At 40.9% G+C, this 27791-nt stretch overlaps 3 protein-coding genes and 1 long non-coding RNA gene across 14 annotated transcripts in view; 2 read left to right on the plus strand and 2 right to left on the minus strand.

Moving 5' to 3' along the window:
- Positions 1–576: 576 nt before the first annotated feature.
- Positions 577–3539, plus strand: ndufs5 (NADH:ubiquinone oxidoreductase subunit S5). Of its 2 annotated transcripts, none has more exons than XM_053612656.1 (3): positions 577–688; positions 1462–1681; positions 3319–3539. In XM_053612656.1, the coding sequence occupies exons 2-3, from the start codon at positions 1466–1468 to the stop codon at positions 3421–3423; spliced, it is 321 nt and encodes a 106-aa protein (XP_053468631.1). In that variant the 5' UTR covers positions 577–688; positions 1462–1465; the 3' UTR covers positions 3424–3539. The 2 variants fall into 2 exon arrangements, with proteins under 2 accessions (XP_053468631.1, XP_053468632.1); XM_053612657.1 differs by having other exon boundaries at positions 636–693.
- Positions 3540–8575: 5036 nt separating this feature from the next.
- The window catches only part of macf1a (microtubule actin crosslinking factor 1a), a 202991-nt gene continuing 183775 nt past the window's right edge, over positions 8576–27791 (plus strand). For 7 of the 9 annotated variants that reach the window (XR_008384522.1, XM_053612352.1, XM_053612358.1 and 4 more), the window contains exons 1-2: positions 8576–8658; positions 14794–15028. Coding sequence is in view for 8 of the 9 variants with exons in the window: in XM_053612352.1 (XP_053468327.1) it covers positions 14806–15028 (223 nt within the window). In the remaining variant the exon portion in view is untranslated. Of the gene's footprint in view, positions 8659–14793; positions 15029–22741; positions 23175–27791 lie in introns of those variants that run through there. The other 2 variants (XM_053612363.1, XM_053612359.1) reach the window with 2 other exon arrangements.
- LOC128600149 (putative uncharacterized protein DDB_G0271982) lies at positions 10174–11526 on the minus strand. 2 transcript variants are annotated; one of them, XM_053612367.1, is made up of 4 exons: positions 11324–11526; positions 10890–11012; positions 10656–10727; positions 10174–10480 (listed from the first exon to the last, which is right to left on the minus strand). In XM_053612367.1, the coding sequence occupies exons 1-3, from the start codon at positions 11517–11519 to the stop codon at positions 10663–10665; spliced, it is 384 nt and encodes a 127-aa protein (XP_053468342.1). In that variant the 5' UTR covers positions 11520–11526; the 3' UTR covers positions 10174–10480; positions 10656–10662. The 2 variants fall into 2 exon arrangements, with proteins under 2 accessions (XP_053468342.1, XP_053468341.1); XM_053612366.1 differs by having other exon boundaries at positions 10174–10727.
- LOC128600150 (uncharacterized) lies at positions 19613–22767 on the minus strand. The gene is made up of 3 exons (XR_008384523.1): positions 22047–22767; positions 21680–21938; positions 19613–21402 (listed from the first exon to the last, which is right to left on the minus strand). It is a non-coding gene; the product is annotated as an uncharacterized LOC128600150 (long non-coding RNA).

The raw sequence follows: 27791 nt of genomic DNA on the forward strand, positions 1-27791 counted from the left end.
AAAAGTATCCATAAAGATTGATTGGCATAAATAAAGAATAACTATTAGAGTAATTACTCTAGTACATGCATACCCTGCTGGGAAAAAAAATAGAAAAATCACAGAAAGTTGAATGGCTTCCACTACAAATACCATTACAAACCAACAGCTGTTAACCATTAAAATGGTTAAATGGTAAAATGGACCAAATGGTTTCCATTATGTAGTCGGCATATTAGCGAGATAGGTCCTTAATGGTATCCACTAGACATAACATGCCACCAACAGAAGGCAACAAATTACTAGTAGAGACCCACAGGGACCATTACAGTTTCCATTAAAACCATTACAAAATCTGTGAGGGTTTCTATTATGTTTTTTTTTCAGCAGGGTACAGTAAAACTTCACCTGGTAGTTCAATACATTTTAATCTTTTTTTATTATTATTGAATGCAAAAGAGTAAACAATAGAAAACAAGCTAGCTCGTGCTGAACTTGCTAAAGAATGATTCTAATGTAAAAGTCACGACAGAAAATAAATTAACAGCATTAATTATTCCCACAGCGCCATCTACCGGCCCCTACTGCCCTAATGACGTCATGATCAGCCTTGCAGCAGTGTCGCGATCATTGGTTCTTCGGAACTGATTTACGGCAAGCCGTCAGTGAACTGTGGTGGGTCTGGAAAAGGTTAAAGTGAACCCGAGGAGTACGGTGACTCTTTTTGTCTTTTAAATATGAAAGCCTTTGCTTTATAGAAGGAGATAATATTAATGTTTGGACAAAAAGCTTTCAGAGCGGCATATTACCGCATAAAGATGTTTACTGCTGGGATTGAGCGCTGTAGAAGAGAGCCCTGCTGTGTGTTTAGTTAGCTGGATGCTAACGCTGTCGTAAAGAATTAGAGTCAAGTGTCGGAAATGTGTTTTGTAGCTAGTAGCTAGTAGCTAGTGCACCCTTTAAATGAATAATGGTGTATTTATTAAAGATAGTATCTGTGAAGTTGTATTTAGTAAGTCAAAATATTAGTGAACCGGCTGGTGTCAGGGAAATTCACTTCTTGTATACAAAGGTAGAGTCATGATAGTGATTCAAATGTTTGATGTAAAATTCAAACTTATATGTGTCTGGGTGTAGAACATTGAAATAAAATAAAAATAAACAGGAAAAATATAAATAAATAAATAAATAAATAAATAAATAGCAAGCTGTGTGCAAATTTACCCACAATGCTTAAACATTTAAAGAAATCAAAGGGCAAAGGGAAAAGCTATCCCATAATAAGGTACTTTATCTATTTTGTTTAATTCTTGATAATTTCCTGATGAATGAGTTGTTGTTAAGACTATTAAAAGTGTAATATTTTGCCATTTTGGTCTTGGAGCCATTTTTCCCCCCAGGAATATATGTATAATGTAAGAGTGTATTTTTCCATTTAATGTTCATGTGTTGGAATTCATGATACATATTTTTATTTTCTAGAACCATGCCATTCGTTGATCTGCAGTCTAGGCTGGGAATCAAGTTGGACCAATGGATCCTGACCCAGAGCGGCGAGCAGCCTTACAAGCGAGCCGCACGCTGCCACGCCTTCGAGAAGGAGTGGATCGAGTGTGGTCATGGCATCGGGCATACCCGTGCGAGGAAAGAATGCAAACTCGAGTTTGAAGATTTCTATGAGTGCATGCACCGACAAAAGACGGTTAGTGCATTTAAATAATTAATTTTTTAACGTAATCTCTAAATACTGCATTTGTAGCACAGGTTCATTTGCAAAGAACAATAATTTCAACCCGTTTGTTTTCATTGAGAGAGAACAGAAAAGCTGTTGATTTGTGATCGGAAGTCTAAGGGCAGTTGCTCGCTCAGTCGATAAACATTCGTGTGACGTATGTTTTCGTTGACTCTTTCCTGCGTTCTTCAGCTTGTGTTTGTGAATAAACGTCTAACACTGCTTTTTCAGGGAGAGCAGTTTGTATTACTGACATTAGCTCTGTTTCCATCCAAGGAATTTTTTTATTTTTTTGCAAAAAAAAAAAAACGTTTTAGTGCATCGAAATGTTTACATATAGGTGATGGAAACGCAAATTATCTATAAAATGTCACAAGTGTCAACAGAATCTTTTTGTCCAGAAAAATGGCATTCACAGGGGAATAAAAGTGTCACATGACAGAATTTATTAATCCTTCGGGGGAAGAATAGAGGAGTGCGTACCATCCGGTGCACCGTAAACCTGTGGCACAAGATGCACCAAAGAATTACAGTATGTAATTAATTTCATTCGCCTCCACTATATTCAGCAGCCTGATGTAACACTGCAGTCATTTTTCTTTAATCGGTGTGCACACAGCATATACACATCAATAGCCAGTCGTTTTTGCTAACCCTGAAAGTCGCCCTCACTACCGTTAATTGGCCCAGCATCTCAAACATGGGCTGTGACATTGTAAAACGTCTCTCCACCACTGCCTCCCAGAACACGCAATTGCATGGTCTCTCCCAGACCCATGGGTATTGGTTGCATAAGGGCAGTCACTTGGAGCACTATCAGATGACGAAATGCTCCATTTTGACGTCGTCTTCGGATATTTCGTACATCTGCAGTTATTTGTGAAATGAAAATGTCAGTAAGCCGGCCGATTTCGATTAATTGTCTCAATACTTTCTCTATTTTACAAAGATTTGAGGGCATGCATGACGCAAAAGGTACACAATTTGCGATTTGCAAGAAATGATGTACTGTTTAGTCTACGCAGAGTCACAGGGAGCCTCGCGCCCATCCCAGGAAACTCACAGTAAACAAAAACTTATCCAACAGTTTGTTGTTTTTTTTTTTTTTTTAAGGATGTCATTACGTGCGCCATTTTATCGCTAAAAGGTCAATTGGATGGAAACGGGCAGGAGACAGCAAATTTCTAAATCTTTTCTTCACTTTGTTGATAACAGAAAAGTGCAAAAAAGTGGTTGGAAACTTGTCTGTAGTCATAGAAGTGTCTCTATTTCTGCACAATTGCTCACTGGTACATCGTAACCTGAGGGAAAGTGTAAATTGATTTTTACTGTAATGCTCCAGTGTCCGAAAGTTTTGAATTTGCGTTACATAATCGCGCATTTTAATCGTTTATCGGTAAAATGCCCCAGAGGCGTCCTTTAAAAGTGACTTCCAAGTCAACAGCTTTTCTGTTCTTTTCTGCTCTGCGCAGGGAAACGTGTCGCGCTTTCACCTTGCTGAGGCGGATAAAGACGAGGCTTAATTATTCTCCCATGTTGTCTTTTGAATAGCACCTTTTTTTTTCCAGCTTGTTCCTACATTCCTAACTTTCTGTCTCTTCACCCAGAACAAGCGCTTGTATGAGATCCGGAAGCAGAGGGAGAAGCTGATTAATGAAGGCTCATACACACCTCCTGCGCATCAGACTGGCAATGAAGAACCTCGGCCCTGAACCCTGAGCTCGCTGTTAAACGCTCGGTGTGCCGACTCACTCGTGTACTATAATTATTCTTCTAACAACATTGTTTATCCGTTCTACTCCAAATTAAATAAATTCTATACATCAGTTCAAGTCTGTTTGAGGGTTTTTTTTTGCACACAGGATCGTTGTTTGTAAATGCTTTCAAAGAAAGTTAGGAATGTTAACCTACAGTTAAATTGTTTGTACGAATTAAACAGTGACATGTCTCGTGTCTTTCTGTTTATAGTTCTGCAGAACAGGTTAGTTCCTGTTATCACATATGTGATAAAGCACAAAGTATTCTAACCGGTAGAGTTCCCTGTAGTGGAAAAAGTACTGCTACGAACCTCAGACACGCAGCTCACATAAATGTTAAATAAACATCTCTTTACCGAAAGCTTCACCACATCAACGATTATACACATTTCTTTTTGTTAACAGATTTTTAACTCCACTTATTAAATTAAATCAGCCTTAGATCAAGTACAGCGTCCACCATACGAGTCGTATTAGCCGTTACTATAGAAATGATCATGTGTTAGAATGAGTGCGTTAATATAATCCTGGGATTTGAGTTACAGTACAACAGGCACTACTTTCAGAACTGCTGTTATAGAAAAATGAATCAAGACCTGTTGACCAATCAGATTCAAGAATTCCGCAGAACAGCGGTATAACTGTGCTTTAACGGTTAAAGCACAGTTTAATTTTGGCTGTATTTATGTTTTCACTTCCAACATAGTTTTTATATATTTTTATTTTTATATCTGTTAATGGCAGGCACTGTTTAGCACGTTTGCCTCGCACCTCCAGGGTTGGGGGTTCAATTCCCACCTCTACCCTGTGTGCGTGGAGTTTGCATGTTCTCCCTGTGCTTCGGGGGTTTCCTCCAGGTACTCTGTTTTCCTCCCCCAGTCCAAAGACATGAGTTGTAGAGATGGAGATCAGTGGAACCCTGTCCAGTGTGTCCCCTGCCTTGTTCCCCAAGTTCCCTGGGATAAGCTTTAGACTCCTCTGTGACCTTTTGTAGGATAGATGGACGGATATTTGTTTATATCAGCTGCATATCCAGTAAACTATAATGTATAACTAAAGGACACAGCTGCAGGTATGTGCTGTGTGTGTGTGTGTGTGTGTGTGTGTGTGTGTGTGTGTGTGTGTGTTTGCCACTGTGAAGTGAACTATAAAAGGGTAAAATCCTACTCCTCTGCTGCAGGGTTTGTGAAACATTAAGCAGAGCTGTGATGCTCAGTCTCATACCTGCCTGTGCTGCAAGTTGTTGTTGTTGTTCTTCTTCTGTAGCACAATTTACATTAACTCTGTGGGCGGCCGTGGCTCAGGTGGTAGAGCGAGCTGTCCACTAATCGTAGGGTTGGCGGTTTGATTCCCGGCCCACGTGACTCCACATGCCGGAGTGTCCTTGGGCAAGACACTGAACCGCAAGTTGCTTCCGATGGCAAGCTAGCGCCTTGCGTGGCAGCTCTGCTACCATTGGTGTGTGAGTGTGTGTGAGAATGGGTGAATGAGACACAGTGTAAAGCGCTTTGGATAAAAGAGCTATATAAGTGCAAATCCTTTACCATTTAAATCCTGCAACAAACCTCACTCTGTGCACCAGGGTGCAGAAATTGAGCTTCAGAGCAATTTTACAAATAGCTGGATGAAGATTTTAAATAATGAGTTAATGAGACTCAAGTAGAATATAAAACCAACATAATGCACGAGTTAGTCAAAATTCAGAAGACGGATAGTCCGACTAAAAGCTAGGCAGTTTATCATGGCACTTGTTCCGTTTGCAGAATCTGATACTAATATGGAATATAGTTTTGGTCCACTAGATGGCGGTAGAAAACCATCAAGTTCACACAATGACTTGCACACGATGTCTTACTGGGACAATCTTTTAAAATATTAACTACTGTTTAGTCTGAGGACAAAATGTCACTACTGTGACCCGTTACACATGAAAATTACACATGAAATTAATTTATTTGTGTTAAAGTTTAAGAAGCATTTCAACTCAATTTAAGTGCAAAAGTTTTTTTTCTGTATGAAGAAAGGAACATACTAGAAGTAAATTGTGAGTGTATACAGTAACAATTCAAAGCATAAAGCACAAAAAAATGGACAAAAAAACCCCCTTAAGAATAGATTTATCAAGAAATTCCCAGACCTGATTTGAAGAAGAGTCTCAGTCTCAGTGACATCCGGCACAGTTATATCAGCTGGGTGCAGGTGGGATCTGTGTGGGAGTATCTTTATATCTTTGTGGGGACCCAAATTGTGGGGACATTTGACTGGATCACACAAGGGAAACTGCTCTTTTTTTTTTAAATAACAAAAACTACAGCTTTTATTAAAAACAGAATTTAAGCACCAAAAGATTTGTTTTTACTTACTAAGGTTAAGATTGGAGTTAAATTTATGTCTAGGCATAGCATTAATTAGCTGTATTTATAATTATTTCAATGGAAGGTCCTTACAAATATAATAAGACAAACCAGTGTGTGAATTTACAGCTTAGAGGATCTGAGAGTTGTTCAGTGGAAACGTTGCGTGGAACAAAAATCAGACTTCAGGCAGCTGATATCAGATATTGTTCGCCTTTATAACTGCGTCTAACAGAATGCTAAAATAGTGCATGTTAATATATTTATAGTGGACATTTTTTTTTATGATATCAGGCTACACCATTCTGAACGAGCATCTGTGAAACTTTACATATTAAATGTTTTGATAAAATCCATTTCTTTTTCTTCTTATCTTTCTCCAAATGTAGTTTGTATTTGGGGCATGAAGTCGATTTTCCATATGGTTAGTACAAATCAACTACAAAATAAGACGAAACATATGAGTTTTAGAGCTCACATTCGTATGCGTAGCATCACTTATGAGGAGATAAACAATTTTCAGTGTTTCCTGCTGGCTCTCATTTGCAAATGAAGACATAAAACGTTTCATATGTTAGGCTAGTAGTATTGTAGGCTGATGTAGTTGTATTTGATTAGACCATCAGTGTTTGGTTCAGTTAATCCTGAGCTGTTGAACTAAATTCCTGCGCTTTTAGTCACACTTCAGTAGCTCTGACTACCACCTACTCACACAGGAATCCATACAGGGGTGTGTGTGTGTGTGTGTGTGTGTGTGTGTGTGTGTGTGTGTGTATACCACCAAGTCTGACCTCAAATCACATTGCTCCAACTCCAGCATATCACTCCAACTTGCTGAGTCATATGTCGCTCATATTAATCATTGTAACTTTGTGAGTATTTTGAATAAATTGTAGGAGCTACAGAACAACCGTAAAACCAATACAGTGATGTCATTGTGTGGCCATTTATCCTACTTTGCACCAAGGTTTAAAACAGATATTCTCAATGCAATCTTGTCCTGTATATACAGTATCTCACATTACATATTACACCCCTCACATTTTTGTAAATACTTGTGAATACTTTTGTAAATACCCCTCAAAATAACCCCTCAACTCACTTTTGTTGCCAGCGGTTTAGACATTAATGGCTGTGTGTTGAGTTATTTTGAGGGGACGGCAAATTTACACTGTTACACAAGCTGTACACTCACTACTTTACATTGTAGCAAAGTGACATTTCTTCAGTGTTGTCACATGAAAAGGTATCATCAAGTATTTACAAAAATGTGAGGGGTGTACTTACTTTTGTGAGATACTGTAATTATAAACTGCACTGTCCTCTGTCACCCCATATCTAAAAACCTGGATGTGACACGGAATCCGTGCGTTCGTCTGTGAGGATGAGGATATTGGTTAATGCCATGTGTGTTGATTAGCTTTGTGGGCTGAGATCTGTGAACGTGGACATCGTTATGATAATGATTAGGTAGTTATGCACTGATTTTAATACGGAGTATCGTTTCCAGACAGTGAAACACTGGAGCAGTTTCAGAATGGATTTGATATATTTTTAGATCTGTTTCACTGACATGTTTTATGTTGTGAAATTGTGAACTTTGTTGTGCATGACCTGGCACCAGAGGCTTTGCAGAGAGTTGCTTAATTTACTAAGTAGTCAGTATCGGATTAGTTATACTAATCCTAAAATACTCAGTATTTTTTTTACTGACAATAAGAAGGCGGGATTCGTGTATCCCTAGTAGGTTACTGGTATACTGATTTAGGCTACAGAATACACTATATGGCCAAAAGTTTTTGGACATCTGAACATCACACTCATATGTGCTTTTTGAACATCTCATTCCAGATTTAAGCCTCCTTTGCTGTTATAATAACATCCACTCTTCTGGGAAGGCTTTCCACTAGCTTTTGGGGTATGGATGTGGGGATTTGCTCATCAATCACAAGAGCATTAGTGAGGTCAGACACTGATGTCGGGTGAGGAGGTTTGGGGTGGAGTCAGCGTTCCAGTTCATCCCAAAGTTGTTCAGTGAGGTTGAGGGCAGGGCTCTGTGCAGGACACTCAAGTTCTACAACTCCAATCTTGGCAAACCATGTCTTCATGGACCTCGTTTTGTGCACAGGGGCATTGTCATGCTGGAAAAGGTTTGAGCCCCTTAGTTCCAGTGAAGGGAAATTCTAATGTTCTAATCCAAAGACATCCTATACAATTGTGTGCTTCCAACTTTGTGGCAACAGATTGGGGAAGAACCACATATGGATGTGATGGTCAGGTGTTCATATACTTTATAGAGTCTACATGTAGGACTAGGTCAAAATCACAGGCTGGACTGAAAGGCAGCACTGTATAAATTGTGCTCTGTCTAACTTGAAAAAGAAAAATCATGCGTTTTGGCTACAAGCCCGTTTCAGTGTCTGGTGATACTTACACTGTCATCACAGCTCATCAGCTCATGAAGGTGTTTGGGTGGAGATTGGTGAATGTGATAGTGATGGTGATGGTGGAGGGGGCTGAAGAGGTGGAGGAGGAGGAGGAGCAGGAGGGAGAGAAAACGACTATGAGGAAGAGGAGGAGGGGGAGAGAAGGAGTGAGAGCGGGAGAGAAGGAGGGATATGAAAGGAGGGGAACAGACAGCCATTACCGCGGCACTCGCTCTGTGTAGTCCTGCTCTTCCGTTTCCCGGCTCGGTTTGATCGCTGGAGGATCGATTTCCCAACCGTCCACAGCGGATCGCATTCAAGCCGCCGGTGGATCACAGGATCGTAGCGGGTTCTCCTCGCATCCCTGCCGCGTGGCTCTGTCCGGGGCTCGGGGACTCCGGCGATCTCCGGTAAGGCGCTTTAGAAATCCACATCCTCGAGATGTCTGTTGTGTGATGGCTTCTCATCCTCCTCCACTGCGGTGTATTCAATCACTCCGATGCTGATAGAGCCGGAAATTGAATCCATGAGATCTAAAAGCACTAGATCCATTTGGCGCTTGTTAACGGCCGCTATTTCATTCTGGAGCTTTTACATGGAGCTCTGAGATCCAGGCCATCATCATAAGGAATCCGGTCTGCTGTATGGACAAAGGCTTGCTCACTGACCGATCACATCACGAGCCAAGCCCAGATTTTACATTACAGTCTCTTTTAATAACGTTTGACTTTGTAGCTGTGCACTACGACCAGCGAGTAAAACCCTTCATCAAGAGCCTTTTATTCATTCCCATGAGCCAGAGAGCAGCAGGAGATGCCGACACATTTCTCTCCTCTTATTCAGTCCAGTCCAGTGTCTTACCAGCACTAACAGTCCTGCACACGCCCTGGGGTCTGACAGGCAAATGATCCATAACTGAGTTTAATATCGAGAAGATAGAAGGAGATCCATGTTTGCATGTTGAGGTGAGAGGAGCAGTAGGCTGTATCCCTAAATGCTCCATGCTCTGAATATTCCATGGCCTCATTATTCGCCTTTACTGTCTGCACACACATTTATCAGGGATGTACAGATCCTATTTCTGTTTTATTTTGAGTGAGACAGATAACAGATCTCTGAGTATTGGCTGATAATGACATCCTCACTGAGCTGATTTTAGCAGACTGAACTTTTCCTAGTCACTGAGGTGATACCATCAATGGTATTTTTTTTTTTTATATCTTTAATAGGTACACTGTAAAAATAAATAAATAAATAAATAAATAAATAAATAAATAAATAAATAAAAATTCCTGTTAAATTTACGGTTTAAAAAAAACAAACAAAAAAACTTTCAGCTGTGCGTGCCAGAACTCTACTGTAAAAAAAAATAATAATAATAAAAAAAAAAAACAGCAGAAATGTATGCTGGTTTACAGTAAAAAAAAAAAAAAACAACAACTGTAAAATCCATAATAAAATCAGGTAGCGGTTACTGGAAACTTAGCCTACTGTAAAAAAAAAAAATGTGGTAGGGATGTTTCTTTTTAACAGTATAGCGTCTATACTATTATACTATTCTATTTACATGTAAATATAATGTAAAATGCATTTCATAGCCTACGATATTATGTACAGAATTTCACTACAGAAATCGCTATACGTCTGTGAATATCATTTTTTTTTTTAAATCCTGTGTATTTTATCAGTTTAAGACATTTATTGTAAAAACTACATGATTCTGTAATGTTGCTGTAAAGTACAGCGTGCCTGTTTAAATAGAAATGACTAACCACCTGGGATTTGGGGCCCACTGCGCATTGCACCCCCATGCACACTGGAGGCATACTGTGGGCACAGATCTGGGTCCTGTGCCCTGTGGGTCCTTAACAAATAACTAAATTAGTTTGGTCTTATTTTCTACCTGCAGTATACCACAGTATTACTATTAATGCATATGCAGAATAATCACACTTGTTGAAAGTAGCAGTAATAAACTAAAATGGTTTTGAATATTTACATTTATTCACAGCCAGGTTAAAAGAAAAAAAAAAAGGTAGGAAATATAGACATTTGAGTACAAATCTGAGCATGTTGATTTAATACTGAATGTTGTTTTTTTTTTATTAAACAAAACCACGTAACAACTTTTTATAAAAACAGAACAAACATAGCGCCATGCTCGTACACGATAAGTAGGAATGTCAGCCTTCTTGATGAGCGAGTAAGAAGAGGCTGGTTTGTCCATTTGTTCTAGTGTAAATAAAAATATCTAAAATGTTACAAACAAAATTTCACAATAATGAAATATCTTTTTATACATATTATGTACATTTTTTCCCCGGTAAGAATAATATATATACTGTATATAGACAAAATAAAAGATAATACGATATTTGAAGAAAAAACAAAGTAAACAAAGGCATACCATCAGGTCAGAGGGGAGCAGAATCATTCTCTGAAGGCTGGACAGAACCCTCTACTCTGCACTGGGAAATGTCTGGAAAGAATCAAATGAGAATAACACCAGGGTGAATGGCCTTACACTTTCATAAACTCACTGTCATCGTGGCATGCAAACATAAACTATCTAACTGCTGATCCAAAAGTCTATGATTTAGATTCTATTCATTACAACTGCAGTATGAAAACAGCAGCATACCATCAGGTCCTACCGGGCCAGAAGAACTGCTTGGTGACTCTGGTTCAGGTTCTGAAGATGGTGGATCCCCTTCACGAACACTCTGGCTGGCTTCATCTGGACCTGTGGCATCCGAGTGTGCAGCTGAAATACAAATAATTGTTACAAAAATCCCTGTGTATTTTCACACAATATGTTTGACAACTATTCTCGGGTGAATTTTTAAAGAAAAGCCTGAACGATTAGAGCATATATTGAGAGACATGTAGACATGAAAATGCACTGCACAGCAGAACAGAGGCATTAGACCTCATCATTATAGAGGACAAGAATTTTTTTAGAGGACAAGAAATATTTTCTTTTCATATCTCACTCATCGGTGTTTTAAATACACAGACAGAATACAGTTATTTTCGCCTGTTGTCATTATCTTGCTGTACCTATGTTTCGCTAACCTGCTGAATAGGGCTGGGAGCTGCACTGCTCTCTGCTGCTGCTGGCAGCTTGACTCTCCCTCTTTCTCTCCATCATTCTCTCCTTCATTCTCTCCCTCTTTCTCTCCTTCATCCTCTCCCTCTTTCTCTCCTTCATCCTCTCGTTCATTCTCTCCCTCTTTCTCTCCCTCTTTCTCTCTCTCCTTCTCTCCCTCATCCTCTCCCTCTCCTTCATTCTCTCCCTCTTTCTCTCCTTCATCCTCTCGTTCATTCTCTCCCTCTTTCTCTCCATCATTCTCTCCCTCATTCTCTCCCTCTTTCTCTCCTTCATCCTCTCCCTCTTTCTCTCCTTCATCCTCTCGTTCATTCTCTCCCTCTTTCTCTCACTCTTTCTCTCTCTCCTTCTCTCCCTCATCCTCTCCCTCTCCTTCATTCTCTCCCTCTTTCTCTCCTTCATCCTCTCGTTCATTCTCTCCCTCTTTCTCTCTCATTCTCTCCCTCATCCTCTCCCTCTCGTTCATCCTCTCCCTCATTCTCGCCCTCATCCTCACCCTCATTCTCGCCCTCATCCTCGCCCTCATCCACTCCCTCTTTCTCTCCTTCATCCTCTCGTTCATTCTCTCCCTCTTTCTCTCCCTCATCCTCTCCCTCTTTCTCTCCCTCATCCTCTCCCTCCATTCTCTCCCTCATTCTCTCCCTCTTTCTCTTCCTCATTCTCTCCCTCTTTCTCTTCCTCATTCTCTCCCTCTTTCTCTTCCTCTCCCTCTTTCTCTCCCCCATTTTCTCTCTCGTTCTGTGGCTGTGTGGCATGACCAAACTTTATAGTTTTATGTGTCAGTCGCGATATTTTACTTCCCTGAACTGGGCAACTGTGAGCTACTGTGTGAAACCTAACTAATTAGCTGGCTAGCTAGCTACCATCTAACATTGCTTAGCCTAGGTAACTAACTAATAAACTAACTAGTGTGTTGTTGTAGCTAACTAGCTTCCTAACAAAGAGAAGTTAAGCGACATCAACACTAAATTCCTTTGAGACGTCAGTTAAAGTGTTGAGGAGCTCCATCCAATATAGTGGACGAGGATGATGACAACGCCCTGCGGTAGAAAGAAACGGTTACGTGGGTTGAGTTTCTGATGAACAGACTCGGTGCGCTGACGTAGATCAGCGATGATTGACAGGACAGGGGCACTTCAGGGACCAATCAGATTTCAGCTGGGGCCAGTATGTTGCGATATAGACTATTTGTAATGAGGGAAGATGTGTCTTGAAGTAAACAAATCATTACTTATAATGATGAACACTCTTCAAGTCAAGTTCTCTGTGAATCTTCATGAGACACTAAAGAGTCTTTGTAATCTAAATAATCATGTCATCTAATTAACGGGAGAGATCGGGCCTAAACTGGTAGCCTTTACTTGCTGAATTCATTTAGTATCTGATTCATTTTAAATTGAGTTGTTGATATGTATGCTTATTTTGAACTGTTTTTGAACTGCTGCTCATGCTGCATCACAGGGCAGTGTAACACCCTCGGAGGAAAGCGCAGAGGCCACCGATTGACTAGAGTCTTTGTGATTGATAGGAGACAGAGCGTGTGCCATCCCTCTCACCCAGAGAGCATTGCCAGTTTTGCTCTTTTGGTCTTGTCTTTGTGGTGTGTGGCGATTCTAAGAGTGTGTCAGGTGCAGAAGCCATGTTTGTGTTTTTAAACACTGTGTATAATTGTCTATGTAGGTCTATGTACACTGGACACATGTACCTTGTAGGTCCAAGCTGTAGGTGTACAGTTAAAGAATGTAGCTCATCCTTCTCTAGGCAATTTATGTTAATTGTTCTTCAGTCATTAATTAATGTCAGTTTCAGACCACAGGACTGCTTTTGAATGGATATTTTTGGTGGACTGTATCCTAACCCAACAGTGACTCTGAGGGAACACTGCAGTATCTGATACAATTATACTAGTGTCGTATACACTACCGTGTTATTTCCATGTCCGTTTGGTGGTGGTGTTCGAGTGGTCTCTTTGGATTGATGGATGAGGTACTGTAGACGGAGGGATCATGAATTTTATGTTCTCTTAAGAACCTATTTCATATCCTAATACTGGATGATGTCTACTGTCAATCGAACTTTATTGTTCTCACTGTAGAATCGTAGATAGGCATCTCCATTATAGTGAGATCAAACTCTATTCATTCAGCCCACAATAATCTCTGAATGAGTGAAGTATAAACTGAAGAATGAGAGTCCATTGCTCAGTGTTTTCATGACATTCCCTCTTCAGTGAGTTGCTAACATTAAGAGGATGTCGATGCCTGACAGGGTGCTGGTGGCGTTCTCAGAGCCGTCCTTGTGAGAGTCATGTGAGGTGAAGTGTATCCGGCTATCTGTTCCATATTCTCTCCTCCTTACTGTCGTGTGATTACGCATGATGCTGAGGCATGTGTTGTTGTTGTTTTTTCAGTCTATTTGGAAATCCTCTGCCAATTGGACTGAGACTTTAAATCAACACAACTCCATGTCAGCACACACTGCTCCTGCAGCTGTCGTGATCCGTCAGAGTGAATGGAAATGATTGGATCGTGTTTTTACACATTTTACGCACACACACAAAAACCCCTGCCTTTTCCCTTTACGTTGTGCCTCACAAGCACATAATGAGACAGTGTGGTTTCGAACCACGGCTATTTATATATGCTGGCTGCCACAGAAGGAAAACATGGCAGCGAAGGCCGGAATGTTGATCGAGTTTTAGCCACATTAAGCTTTCCCTGAGCTCTTTCCTGATCTTTGCAGAAACAAAAAAAATGCAGCAGAACCAGACATGCACAGGAAATACCTGCACATCTCTTGGACACAGAAAGTGCTCATTGATCTGGAAAAAAAAAATCCATTCTCTTCCACTTAAGCTGAACTTAACACACAGTTGAATGTATATACTGTACATTTATAGATGCGGTCAATCCAGGACACAAAGTTAACTCATGAAAGTTTCAGAAGAAGGGCTTTTGTCCGATTTTGTTTGATATTTTATTAAAGGTGACAAGAGGCATAAGGGATCATGTGCAGCTACCTTGCACTGAGGTCAGTGGTATTGATCTTTCAGCTTATGTGGAGCTTGGAGATGGACAGATGTCTATTCTTGCTCCCATGGGCCTCATTCCTTCCATCTGATCACAGAAGGAGAGAGATCGCTGCTCTGGGGCCATCTCCAGAACGTCCTATATTGATCTGGATTTAAGCTTATATTAATAGCTCATTAATGAGGATGCTCAATCTCCCTCTCCTTTTTGTCTCCATCATCATTCCTTGAGTGATCACCTGATCTCCTCCTACCCATTATCGTCTCTGTGAATGTAAGAAATGTGCAGCTGATACTCTGTAATTAACTGACAATACAAACAACTTTGTTGTGCTGCCCAAACGTGTCATTATGTGTTTACTTCTCACACCATGCTGAAGTTCTAACAAACCTCATGCTTTCTTCCAGCCCCACGGCGATATGTCTTCTTCTGAAGATGAGAGCCTGAGTGAGCGCTCATGTATGAGCGAGCGTTCGTTCCGCAGCGAGCGTTCAGGGGGATCCCTGTCTCCGTGTCCACACAGCAGCACTGGGCCGAAAGGGGACACTCTGCCGTGGAATCTGTCCAAACACGAGAGACGCAAGCGGAAGAGCCAGGACTCTGTGCTGGACCCTGCGGAGAGAGCTGTGGTGCGAGTAGCAGGTAGGAAATCCAGCTGTCTCTGCATCTGTTTTTAATGACACCTTGTGGGCATGTCTGAGAGACTGATTTAAGGTTGTTTTTCGGGGAACATCACAGGACTTGAATTAAAGTGAGTTAGAGCAGGAGTTCACAATCACTTAATGATTCAGATCACGGATTTAAGGGGAATTAGAGAAAAGAGAAAACAACAAAGGTGTTTGACTCAGTGTTTCCCAGAACTAGGCTAAACTACATTCATGAAATATAATGTGATTTGACAAGTAAGGAATAAAACTTGATTGACAACCCTGAAGTAGATTATTTCCCTAGAAAAGCACGTCCCAAAGTGTTTTATTCCTCTTATACTGCAGCAGTTTGCCAAGGATTACATTTCTAAATTTATTCAAGAATGATACCTCAGACTTTTTCATCTGATTATAGCTACAAGTAATGTTGTGAATGTCTGCGAAACAAATTAGTTCCTGTTATCTTATAGCTATATATTATATAATATATTATAGTTATATTATAGCATTATATGAAATTAATGAGACAAGGCAGCGTTCTCATTTCTTAGACTTTTTCATTATGGAAAAGTTTTTAAAAAATGACCTGACTTTTAGAAAGCGCTGACACTGGAGACGCCTTCCAAAAATGTTAAACGAACTTCCTCTAGATACCGTCACCATGTCAACCATGATTTTTATTTGTTAAAAAACAGCACTTTAAAATCTGTTTATTCTGAGCCTTGCACTATTGTGAGAGCCGTGCTGTTATACAAAATTAATCACTTGAATTCAACAGTGTTGTGATCTAATAGGGAACAGCAATATACTTGATTATCCATGGTTGATATACTGTATGCTAAGAGGAGGGAGCTGCTGTAGCACTGAGCCTGGTGATAAAGTAAAAAAGGAGTGTGAGAAAAGGATCGAGTCACAGTTTACAAGTGAAAACAGATTTGCACATACTCGCTGCATGGTGTAAATGCTTTGCACAGTGCAGCCATATTTAGTTTGTAAGGCGCAATTTGTCTTCTAGGTGTCCATTCTGTGCAGTTTTGAGTATAGAAGACAAATTGTGTATCTGAGTATTTGAGTATCTGGTAGACTCTGAGTATATCTGAGTATTTGAGTATCTGGTAGACTCTTATTCCTTCTGAGATCATAATGATGGAAATCCCCCAGCAATGAAAAGCAAATCCAGAGAGTATTGAAGCTCTGGCATGCTGTCCTTATTCATTACAGATGGAAATGCAATAATATCACTAGGAATGTGATTAATACAAGTTGCCACTGAGCGGGAAAATTGATGACTAGATGACCAATATATATATATATATATATATATATATATATATATATATATATATATATATATATATTTTTTCACGCAACTCAAAGGTGCCTCAGCCTGACTCCCTGTGTTCCCCTGTTGCCATAGGGACACATAAACTCTCCTAGTCCTTTGGTTTCCAAGGCTATGGAGAAAAAGAAAGCACACTGGGAAGTAAAAATGGCAAGAATAGCCCAAAACAAACAGGGAAATACAGAGAGGGTGAGCATTTGAATTTTAATTTGAGCTCGAAAAAAGACAGAGCAGATGTAGGGGGAGGCAGAAACGAAGGACTGGAGTACTATCCAGTGAAACAAAATGGGGAAATAAAGGGGAGCGGAGAAAGGGTAGCAGGGCCTCAGATAAAGGCTATGGTTCAAAGTAGGGGGTGTTGAACAGAAGAGTAATGAAAAAAAAGAGGCAAAGCGGGAGAAACAGCTAGATCTGATGAGAAAAGTGTGCAATAATTAGCTTAGAAATTCAGGTTGTTTCCATTATATCCATCTCGGATATGTTCTCTGTATACTGAATGTAGTAGCACTAGATTACTTGTTCGTCTTAGTCTAACGGTTTTGCTTAATGATTTCAGCTGATGTCCTTTAGCACAGCTTGGATAAATTACATAAACCACCCCTGTCTTAAAACAGGTTCCTCAAGAGGATAGCTAACTTTGGATAGTTTCAGGACCAGTTTCAGCTTATAAAGGGATTGCAAAACCTTTTCTCATAGAGAAAACTTCCTATGTACGGCCCTACATGGAACCTTTATTGGTTCCCCCAGAGTACATATTCCCAGAGTCCTAGTAGACTTTGCCCAGAAGGACTAAGAAGGCTTTGTGGTGCTAGATGGAACCTGTGTTTATAACAGTGTATGCATTTACAGGAGTGTATGCATGATTCAGCAAGAGCTTTCTGAATGGACTACTAACAAGGTTGACAGGACAGTAGAAACACCTCTACTTCATCCTGAGTGGAAGTTGTTGGGCCACATTTGTTTTTTTTCTTTGGTAGAGACCCGGGTTTTTCATCTGAGTAGATATTTTATTGATAGCTGCTGAAAGGTGATGGCAAGACGAGAACATCTCTTATCTGTCTCTCTGTCCTGTCTCAAAAATGACTAATACAAGTGGACGCCTTACTGTTTTGGCAGTTTCCTACTAATGCCTATATGCAGACTGTGGACCATGTGTAAATCTGGGAGGCTGCCAAGAAGAGCGTGATGATGATGATGATTACGCTGATTATGATTTACAGATGTGGTTTCACTATTAGTCAGGATCCCAGTGGCTGTGTGTATTGTCAGACCAGCATGATCAGAGCTTCTTGATGAATTGGCAACTTTCCCTAACAGCTCTGGATTATTACCTTCTGACACTCGGCTGGTGGATTTTAATGCAGACAGACCGCTATGTCCTTATTATCAGAGAAACTGTCCAGCCGTCCTGTGAGCAGCAAATCTGTGTTTATTTATTGCATTTTTTCTAATCCATTACAGCAGTTCACTGTGGTATTCTTTTGATGGTGCTGTGGTTGACATCATGACAAAAGAATGGAGACATGGTAAACATGAAGGAAATCTTGACAAGCACTAGTAGTAAAAGAGCAAAGGGGTACTTGGTCTGTGCCTCAGTCACCATTCACGTTTAATCATCATCTGCTTTATTCTGTCTCGCCCTGTTGTGTGTAATGTGTGTCTGGCTGATGGATGCAGATGAACAGCGAGCCAGAAGTAATATCCGCTGGCAGAGCATGCTGTCCTTATCCAACACTGCTGAAGACTGTTTCACATCTGCTTTAATACTTATGGCTGACTTCAATAAGTCTATAAACATTGAAATCATAATTGTTAGCTTTTCCGAATGTTCTAGTAGATTAGACTAAAAATGAGAAGACAAAAACTTATGGGACCTTTTCTTTTCTGAACAGTGCACTACTTAAACACCGATCAGCCATACTTTTTAAACCACCTGCCTAATATTGTGTTGGTCCCCCTTGTGCTGCCAAAACATGGAACTCATGGACTTGTCGAGGCATGGACTCCACAAGACCTCTGAAGGTCTTGTGCGGAAGGTGGGGCCTCCATGGCTTGGACTTGTTTGTCCAACACATACCTCAGATGTTTGATCAGATCGGGAATTTGAAGGCCAATTAAACACCTTGAACTCTTTGTCATGTCCCTCAAACCATCCCTGAACAATTTCTGCAGTGCGGCAGGACGCATTATCCTGCTGATAGAGGCCACTGCTATTAGGGAATACCGTTGCCATGAAGGGGTGAACTTGGTCTACTTGGTATGTGTCAAAGTAACATTCATGTGGACGCACACACGCACACACACACACACAAACAGCCATCCACATGAAAACATGATTCATCAGACCAGGCCATCTTTTTCCATTGCTCCCCTGTCACCGGTTCACCGTCTGTCCTTCCTTGGACCACTTTTGTTAGGTACTAACCACTGCATACCGGAAACACCCCACTAGACCTGCTGTTTTGGAGATGCTCTGCCCTAGTCATCTAGCCATCACAATCTGGCCCTTGTCAATGTCACTCACAGCCATTTTTTCCTGCTTCCAACACATCAACTTTCGAGAACTCACTGTTCACTTGCTGCCTAATAAATCCCGCCCCTTGACGATGTTATTCACGTCACCTGTCAGTGGTTTTAACGTTATGGCTGATCGGTGTATTTTTATCACATGTGACGGTAACTACTCTTTCATCAGGACTCCTTTTAGATAGATGTAATAGATGTAATAACTAGGATAAGTAAAAATCAATGAAACAGTATAAAAGCATTCGCTAGCAGGGTCTTACATAAAATAACTGTATTTGGTCTTTGGATGCCAGGAGTCATTTTAAAGGAATGCACCATTGTTTTTTTTTTTTCAACCTTATCTTTTAGCATCTGTGTGATGCCAGAAACCAGAATTGTGACTTAAGAAGAGAACGGAAAACACTTAACTTAAGTGTTGATATAGTGAAGGAGAAATTTATTTACAGTTTATGGAAGGAGTCTCGGGTGTCACCGCTTGTAAGTGATAACACAGAAGGGTAGAGGTAGCTCAGTGGTTAAGATGTTGGACGTCTGATCAGTAGGTCATGAGTTCAAATCCCACCAATTTGCTATGACTGGGCCCTTGAGCAAGGCCCTCAACTGCTCAGTTGTGCAAATAAGATAATTGTATGCCGCTATGGATAAGTGCATCTCCCAAATGCTGTAAATGTCAGTGATAACACGAACCAACTTGTCTTTTAGATGTTACACAAGAATAAACGGTTAAGGTGTGTACTGGGTTGTTCATTAATAAATGATAATTGTTGGTATAATCAATGTGGAATAAGATGAATATCAGAACTATAATTTCCTGTTTCACATTAGGCTATATCGCACCACCCCAGTATGGATTATTTCCCCAAAATTTCCTTTCCATAGTAATCACACATGCACACATACAGAGATGTTGGATAGAGATTAGGATGAAAAATGCTGGTGTATTCCTTTAAGTACTCGTTTGTGTTTGACATTCATGACTAGAGCCTCCGTCTCTGCTAGTGAAAGGTGAATGTCCTCCATGCTGTAAAATCCCGTGTTTTAAATGTGCTTTCGGTCATTGCATTGTCTGTCAACTGTGGAGAAGGAATGAAACATACAAAATGTTTCTGAAAATATCTGTGCTCATGTTGTAGTTGCACTAGAGATGATCAGGATTTACCAGTACATTACATACTGTTGTGTCAGCAAATAAGCAAATAGTAACCTGGTTTTTCCTGTATTAGAAGTAGAAGAGAGGTGTGTTGCAGTAGTGGCTGTAAAAGTATTTTACACCACAAAAGTGTGTTTTGACCTTAGTTACAGTTGCTTTTCTAATTTGTCCTACTCATCACATAATAGTGTAAAAAAAACAAAAAAACCACACATTATGAGAAAACCCTAGTAGATAAGAATTGTGGCAGTGCCATGAAGAAAGAAGTTTCCTGGCAGGAAATAACATCCACTGTACCACGACTGGTGAATTGGGGCTCTTTAATCTAATCTAAAATCTGCTTCATCCGTCAGAATGCCCACCTTCTTATTCATGCCACATTCAAAGCTAAGCCCTGTAACTTTTCACCACATTACAAATATATAGCTTACAAATATACTAGCATTTTCGAGAATATAAAACCACAGTTTATTAAAACAGATTAAAATGTCCTCCTTTTTCTACAGATACAGCATATGTCTGCTTACTTATCTATACCTGGTCTTTCTTTGGCCACTAGATGGCACAATCTGTGGATTATTGGAACAAAAGCTGTGGCTGCATCACAAACTACAAATCGTTGTACTGAATACTGTGTGAGGGCAGTTAATTACATTCCTATTAAGAGACTCTTTGAATGGTCTGTTCAGTTCAGCTGATGATTTTAAAGCAGGCATGATTGTGATCATCCCATGATACAATTTTTTATCTCATAGAAGAGGAACAAAATTTGTGGTGTACGGTAAGGTCCGTAAACTAAACTGCATATTTCATACTGTGTGCTTTCAAGTGAATTTTCCTTAAAGACAACTTGGATATGGAAAGATTCCATAATATAACATATTTCTAATCTAAACAGGATATTTAGTTGGGAATTGAGGTATAGCTGGAATCCCAGGTTCGATCCTGAGCTCAGATTACTGTCTGTACAGAGTTGTACTGTCTGCATGTTCGCTCTGTGTTTGTGTGGGTTTCCACTGGGTTCTCTGGTTTCCTCCACTTCCTAAAAACATGGCGGCAGGTGAATTGCCTAAGATTAAGTCTTCGTGGTTAGCACGTTTGCCTTGCACCTCTGCGGTTGGGGGTTTGAATCCCATCCCCGCCCTGTGTGCGCAGAGCTTGAATCTTCTCCCTGTGCTTCAGGGGTTTCCTCCAGGTACTCCGGTTTCCTCCCCCTTTCCAAAGACATGCGTTGTAGGATGATTGGCATTTCCAAATTGTCTGTCATCTGTGACTGTACCCTGTGATGGGATGGCACCCCATCCAGATTGCCCTGAGTTCCATGGTATAAGCTCCAGGCTCCCCTGCGACCCTGTGTAGGATAAGCGGTATGGAAAATGGATGGATTCCTCCCTCATGCTCAGTTTTCCCAAGATAGGCTGAATTATGCCATGCTGAATTATTATATTTCTGAATTATGCTAATTGAATCTTAATTTAAAAAAAAAAACAACAGGCACAAATAAAATGCTTGCATGAAAGTCAATTAATATGCCTTGCTTTAAAAATGGAGGTGTAAGATTAATTGTTAAGTTAAAAACATTGACATTTAAGCGTGTGATGTAGCTCCACCGCACGTTCGCGTCGCACCTTCAGGGTCGGGGGTCCGATTCCCGCCGCTGCCTTGTGTGTGCTGAGTTTGCATGTTCTCCCCGTGCTGTGGAGGTTACCCCCAGGTACTCTGGTTTCCTCCCCCAGTCCAAAGACATGCATGGTAAGCCGATTGGCATGTCCAAAGTGTCCGTGGTGTGTGAGTGTGCCCTATGATGGATTGGCACCCCGTCCAGAGTGTACCCCGTCTTGTGCCCGATGCTCCCTGCATGGGATAGGCTCCGGGTTCCTCGTGACCCTGAAGGATAAGTAGTACAAAAATGAATGGATGGATGCAGCTCCCCATGCAATAATGTTTTTATTCAGTGTGTAATCACTGTTGTGAACAGGCAGATCCGTTACACACTTATAAAGTCATTAAAGAAGAATTCCTTCATTCCTCATGCCCTTGCATCCTTTCTTTGCTTTATCGGAGGGAGGCGCTAAGAAGCGAGGAAAGGAAATGAGGAAAAGAACGAAATGGGAAGCCCCCCTGGTTGGTTGGTTAGGGTGCGGTTTAGGACATGGCTCTGTCACACCAGGACACGTCACCGGAACTGGAAAGCGTTCTTGCGTTTATCTGCACCGCTGCACGTTAACCGGAGAGGGGCGACACAGACTGAGCCTTCACTCGCTCAGGATCCGCGCTGCTGTAAAGGGAATGGAGGCATGGATGACAAGCAGGAACTGCGGGAGGAATAAAAAAGACGAGCCCTGTGTACACTGGTGGAAGGAGAAGGAGGAGGACAAGAGGATAGCTGACCACAAGCAGGAATAGAAGCGGCCATTACACTGAACATCCGGCCGGCAACCGGGACACACACCGGTGTGTGGAGTATAAGGAGCGGGATGTGATTACACTGTGAAGCAGAAAACGGACAGCCCACTGCGAGCGCCTCCCCAGTCACACACACTTAAGAATCTCCTCCAACACACACACACACACACACACAAGCAAGCAAGCGCGCGCGCATATATATACAAATCCCATTCGCCGGCTAGGACGCAGGAGAAGAAGACCTGGAACAGCCATGCGCCGTTGGGTGCTGCATCAAAATATGGATTTCTCCAACCGCGCCTTTATATGAGGATTTATTTCTTGGCAGACTTTAGAATATAGAATTTAGAATATAGCAATATTAGCTATATATATTTATATATATATATTTTTAAATTATTTCTAAGAATAGCTTAAAATTGAATTAGGCTAATAGCGCTTTCGGTTAAAAGGAAACACAGAAAGCTCGGTTATTGTCCGCCATTTGAAACACTGAGGTGGATGAGAGTTGAAACTGGGCACCAGGGTGGATTTAAAGCCGAGGCGGACTGACAGCTGCTTCCGGAGCGCCGGCTCCTCTGTGCCGGATTAACGTTACTGCTATAGCGGGGATCCAGGACACCATGGCCGGCTTCATCCCGGGCTTACTGCCCACCACTCATTCACAGGAGAAGGAGTTCGCCAAAGCCTACGAGGACGTCCTGGAGAGATATAAAGGTAAAACTGTATATACATGAACGTATACATGAATATCCATGGAGACAAACCCGGACGATATGAGGAACATGTAATTATGGGAAACGGCGCAGTGTCAAAAGGCGGAATGTTTATTGTGGTACACCATAAACACTTAGCACCTCTAAAATGTCATTTTGTATTACTTTACATTATTGATTAACTTCATATGCACTAAATGAAGCAATTGAAGAGTCTTAGCATTCATTTTCATCCAGGCTAACTGTTCAGAAAAGAGGAAAACAGGCACAAATATACTAAACTATGCCTCAGGGAAGCCGGTAAAAGGTGTTTGGTGTTTGGTCCATCTTTTAGCTTCAGAAGCCTGTCTGTTTGTCTCGTATTGGTTCTTTGTGACTGGATTCAGTGCTGGGCTTTTGCGCTCTCGAGTCCACGTGTTTGTTAAATGGGAGTAGGACTTTAAAAATGAATAACTATACTGAAATGAATAGCTTTGGGGGAACAGAGGGAGGGAGGGAGCAGAGCATCTGTAATGTAGCCTGATGAAAAGGGGCTCTTTTAATTATTGATTGATCACAATGAAATCTGAGTAGATGTGAAGGGGACAGCTAGTCGTCCAGGCCAAGTGAAATACAGGCATATTTGTCCATTTTAAATGTCACATGTGAATAAGAATCAGGGATATAATAATAATAATAATAATAATATTTTGAAGGTCTGTACTTTAGGGCTGTTGTTCCACAGATATCCTACTGAAGCTGGCTGCCCTGTCTTTGCCTGTAAATCTCTCCCAATGGCTTACATTTCATCTCCATCAAATTATCGAGCACTTATTGTGATCATAAAAGCATACCGTGGTGAATGAAGGCCATGTATGAACAACAGTAATATCTCTTCGCCTTTACTCGCTCACGTACTTTATTAACCTCCAGGGACAACAGATGCAAATTGGCTAGCTTTACCACATTTCCACGAGAGCTTAATATGGCTGCCAGGGGCATTTTAATTTTGATGGATGAATGGATTTCTGGCCCTAGGATAGAGGGTTCATAAAGCTAATCTTTGTACAGTGCTTTGTGTTACATAGTCACACTCACATAGTAATGTTTTACCTTTAAACTCTGACGTTGTATTTCATTTACTTGACTTTTCCAAAGCACTCAATCCCTCACGTGTAACCTACCTGAGTTATGCAATCGACCTTCTCATGACTAAGGGCTTAACACTGAAGCAGTCGCTTTAATCCATACCGACGGAGTGGTGTGGTTTACCTGGCCCTCCCCTCCCTTCTCCTCCCCTCCCCACCCATCCTGTCCTATTTACACTACTTTTGTCCTGTGTTTGGCGTTCATTTCAGCGTCCAGACAGCGGATCCCCTTCAGGGGGCAGGGTGTATCCTTGGACGCCTTTTGTAAGACTGTGTTACCCGTGTTGCTTCATGAGGAAAAGAAATGTGAACTTGGCAGTGTGCTGAGGCATCACTTGGTTCAAATAGGAGGAAACATGTGATACAGGTTTAAATAATTCAAGGACTTGAGTTGTTTTCCAACATGCAAGGAGCTGACGTGAGTTTAGAACAATAGCAGGAAATCTAAAAGAGTCCGGGTGCCCGAAAAGGAAAAGAGACAGTCATGAGATTCAGAAAGAGACACACACACTCACAGAGGAAACATTGATGCATAAACCAAGATAGCCTTTAGATAGTGACCAAGAAAGATCTTAATGTTTCTGAGCAAGATATCCTGAGGACCTGCTGGTGTAGAATGACTCAGGGTTTAACAACAACAACAACAACAACAAAAAAAGTGCATCAGATCTAAAACGTACAATGTCAATCATTTGGATCTAAAGCATGTACGTTTATTTATAGTAAATTTAGAGTTGATGAAAATAAAAATAACGCTCCCAAATGTAGTCAGTCAGCCAAGACATGCTTTATAGTTTGAAGTTTGCTTCTTTAGTTTTACACTGGAGTTGCTAATGTAAGCCAATACTACCCAAAATAGAAACATATTTTCTGTAAATATATGCATCAAACGCATACAGTTCATACACCATGCATCACACAGACTTGCCTATTAGAACACACTGTGAGTCGCTGTAATCTCTTAAAATAAATAAATAAATAAATAAATAAATAAATAAATAAAGCAAACCTTGCTGTTTAGCTACACTTTGTAAAGTTATTTGTTATACGACCCTGTCTCTCGAAGTTTGAAGATAGAAGGGCAGAAGGATATTGGATATGTGTTTATGAAAAAGAAAAGAAAAAGTTAGACCATTACTTATCAGTGGAAGCATTACTGAATGTGAATTTGGGCATGGGTTTATGGAAAAAACATTATAGGTGAGAGACTTCCATTACTTGTTAAATACACAAGTTTTGTTGCTTCACTACAAAATTTTATGTCAAACACCAAATCTGATTTGTTTTTGTCAACCTGATTTTGGTGTTATACCGTTATATATTTAACCGAGCTGTGTGGACACTACAACTGAGCTTCACATGCTGGTTAATGGTAAACTATTATCCTCACAGTTTTTAGGTGTTCTTTGGCCTAAAACCACCACCACATGCGCAAATACACACATGAGGGAGGGTTAGAAAGGGAGAAAGGAAAGGATTTGAGCAATCTGTGAACATCGCTGTCCATCGTTATATTCTCCTGCTGGAAACTCTCGTTTGGAGTCCCAGTTACCACTGCTTCAAGTTCTGTTAGCAAGCGTCTTTCTGTACTTACCGTACAAATATGTCTGCTTTTGAAGCAGCTCTTACAGTTTGGTACAGTTTTGACTGCTGATGTGGAAAGTCCCAAACGTTTCGTGTTCTTGAATGCAGTCCTGGTTTGGAGCGGAAACTTGAGCCGGAGTGCCGAGGGAGACGAGCCACCATGGCTGCGTTTTTTATTATTTATTTTTATTTTTCTACGTGGCCTCCTTCCCTTCAATCCATTCCACTTGCCTCCCATGACAGAATTCAGCGATCATGGCTACATGCTCTGTTTGCCTTGACCTTTTCTCCATTTCCTTCTCATGCCATGTCTGTCCTGCCACAGCGTCACAGCATTTCTGTCCTCACTTCCTGTTTGGTTACGTTCTCCTGCAGCACTGTTCCAGCAGGAAGAGAAAATGCAGAACACTTTACTTCTGTCATCCTTGTTAGCCTTCTCTCTTCTCCTTTGTCCTAGAAAAACCTTTTGTGGTGTACCTCTGGTCACTTTACCATACTGTGTTCAAGAGGCAATGTTCAGCGGATGTTCTTCGTTGGCCCACTTTTTAGTAGGTACTAACCAGTGCATACTGGGAAGACCCCCATAAGACCTGCTGTTTTGGAGATGCTCTGACCCAGTCGTTTAGCCATCACAATCTGACCCTTGTCAAAGTCGCTCAGATCCTTACGCTTGCCCATTTTTTCCTGCTTCCAACACACCAACTTGCTGTTCATTTGCTGCCTAATAGATCCCACCCCTTGACAGGTGCTATTGTAACCTGATAATCAATGTTCTTCACTTCCCCTGTCGGTGGTTTTAATGTTATGGCTGATCGGTGCGTATATGCATATGTATTCTCTTTTTGGTTTATGTTCCTACCTCTCTGTTTCTGAATGTTTTGACCCCCCCCCAAGTGTGGAGGGAGGCTGCACTCCTTCTTCACAGCTGTAGCTCCAGCTAAGAGGACTTTCGTAACAAATCCCCTGCTGTTTGTTAAAGAACAGATGTAAGTGTGGCTTTAGCTGAACTTTTGCTTAAAGGTTAAACATTTTTCAACCTAACCACCTTTTGCAGAATCTTAGATGTATGTGCGAGTACTAAGAAATAAGAATTTTGAATTTTGTTCTGGGTTCTCTGGTTTCCTCCAGACTCCCAAAAGAGCAGCAGTTTTTATCAGGGTGTTGGCTAGTCTAAATTGCCCCTTGGTGTGTGTGTGTGTGTGTGGTGACCTCAGATGGCATCCCATCCAGGATGTATTCCCACCTCGTGCCCAGTGTTTCCGGAATGGGCTCCGGATCCACCAGGATCCCGACTGGGATAAAGCGGTTACTGACGAGTGAAGGAATCAATCTAGGACCTTCATTATTGTGTGTAACAGTTGCAGTTTTGAAGTTGACTTTAATCATTTGCGTGTTATCTACCTTTATTGATGAAATTCCTCAGCAGCCCATTTCCTTCTATTATTTGGGAGTCAGTGGGTTTTCCCTTTTTCTTTTTCTTTTTGTCTGTACAAGGAAATCTGTCAGAGCTCTAGGCCATGGTAAACATGTGCTACGTATGTGTGGATTTAAAACATGGAAGTATTCTGTGTTTTTAATCATGCATTCGTGAGAGCTCGGTGGAATCTGCAGTATACTGTACCTTGAGATGAATCAATAATGAGGCTCCAGATTGGAGAGAGGGTGACCTCGGTGCTCCCCACTCGCACTGCAGTAGCAAGCTCTTTGTGTGTGTGTGTATATATATATATATATATATATATATATATATATATATATATATATATATATATATATATATATATATATATAAAATATAATAAAATAATTTTTTGCTGTTTCTGCACTGTGCTGGACAGCTAAATCAGGAGGTATAGAAAACAAGAGTTCTACGTGGCCTTAAATGAAGGAGTGTGGAGACCGTGGTG

This window comes from Ictalurus furcatus, chromosome 24 (genome assembly GCF_023375685.1).
Source record: "Ictalurus furcatus strain D&B chromosome 24, Billie_1.0, whole genome shotgun sequence".
In the NCBI taxonomy this organism is placed as follows: Eukaryota; Metazoa; Chordata; class Actinopteri; order Siluriformes; family Ictaluridae; genus Ictalurus; species Ictalurus furcatus.

Bases quoted from the DNA above. Each gene is read 5' to 3' on its own strand.
- LOC128600149 (XM_053612367.1), bottom strand. From the start codon at position 11,519: ATGAGGGAGAGAAGGAGAGAGAGAAAGAGGGAGAGAAAGAGGGAGAGA. The intron at 11,013-11,323 runs GTTAGCGAAACA...TTTGTATTTCAG, and splicing joins CTCCCAGCCCTATTCAGCAG to CTGCACACTCGGATGCCACA. The intron at 10,728-10,889 runs GTATGCTGCTGT...GATTCTTTCCAG, and splicing joins TGGCCCGGTAGGACCTGATG to ACATTTCCCAGTGCAGAGTA.
- ndufs5 (XM_053612656.1), top strand. From the start codon at position 1,466: ATGCCATTCGTTGATCTGCAGTCTAGGCTGGGAATCAAGTTGGACCAA. The intron at 1,682-3,318 runs GTTAGTGCATTT...CTCTTCACCCAG, and splicing joins GCATGCACCGACAAAAGACG to AACAAGCGCTTGTATGAGAT.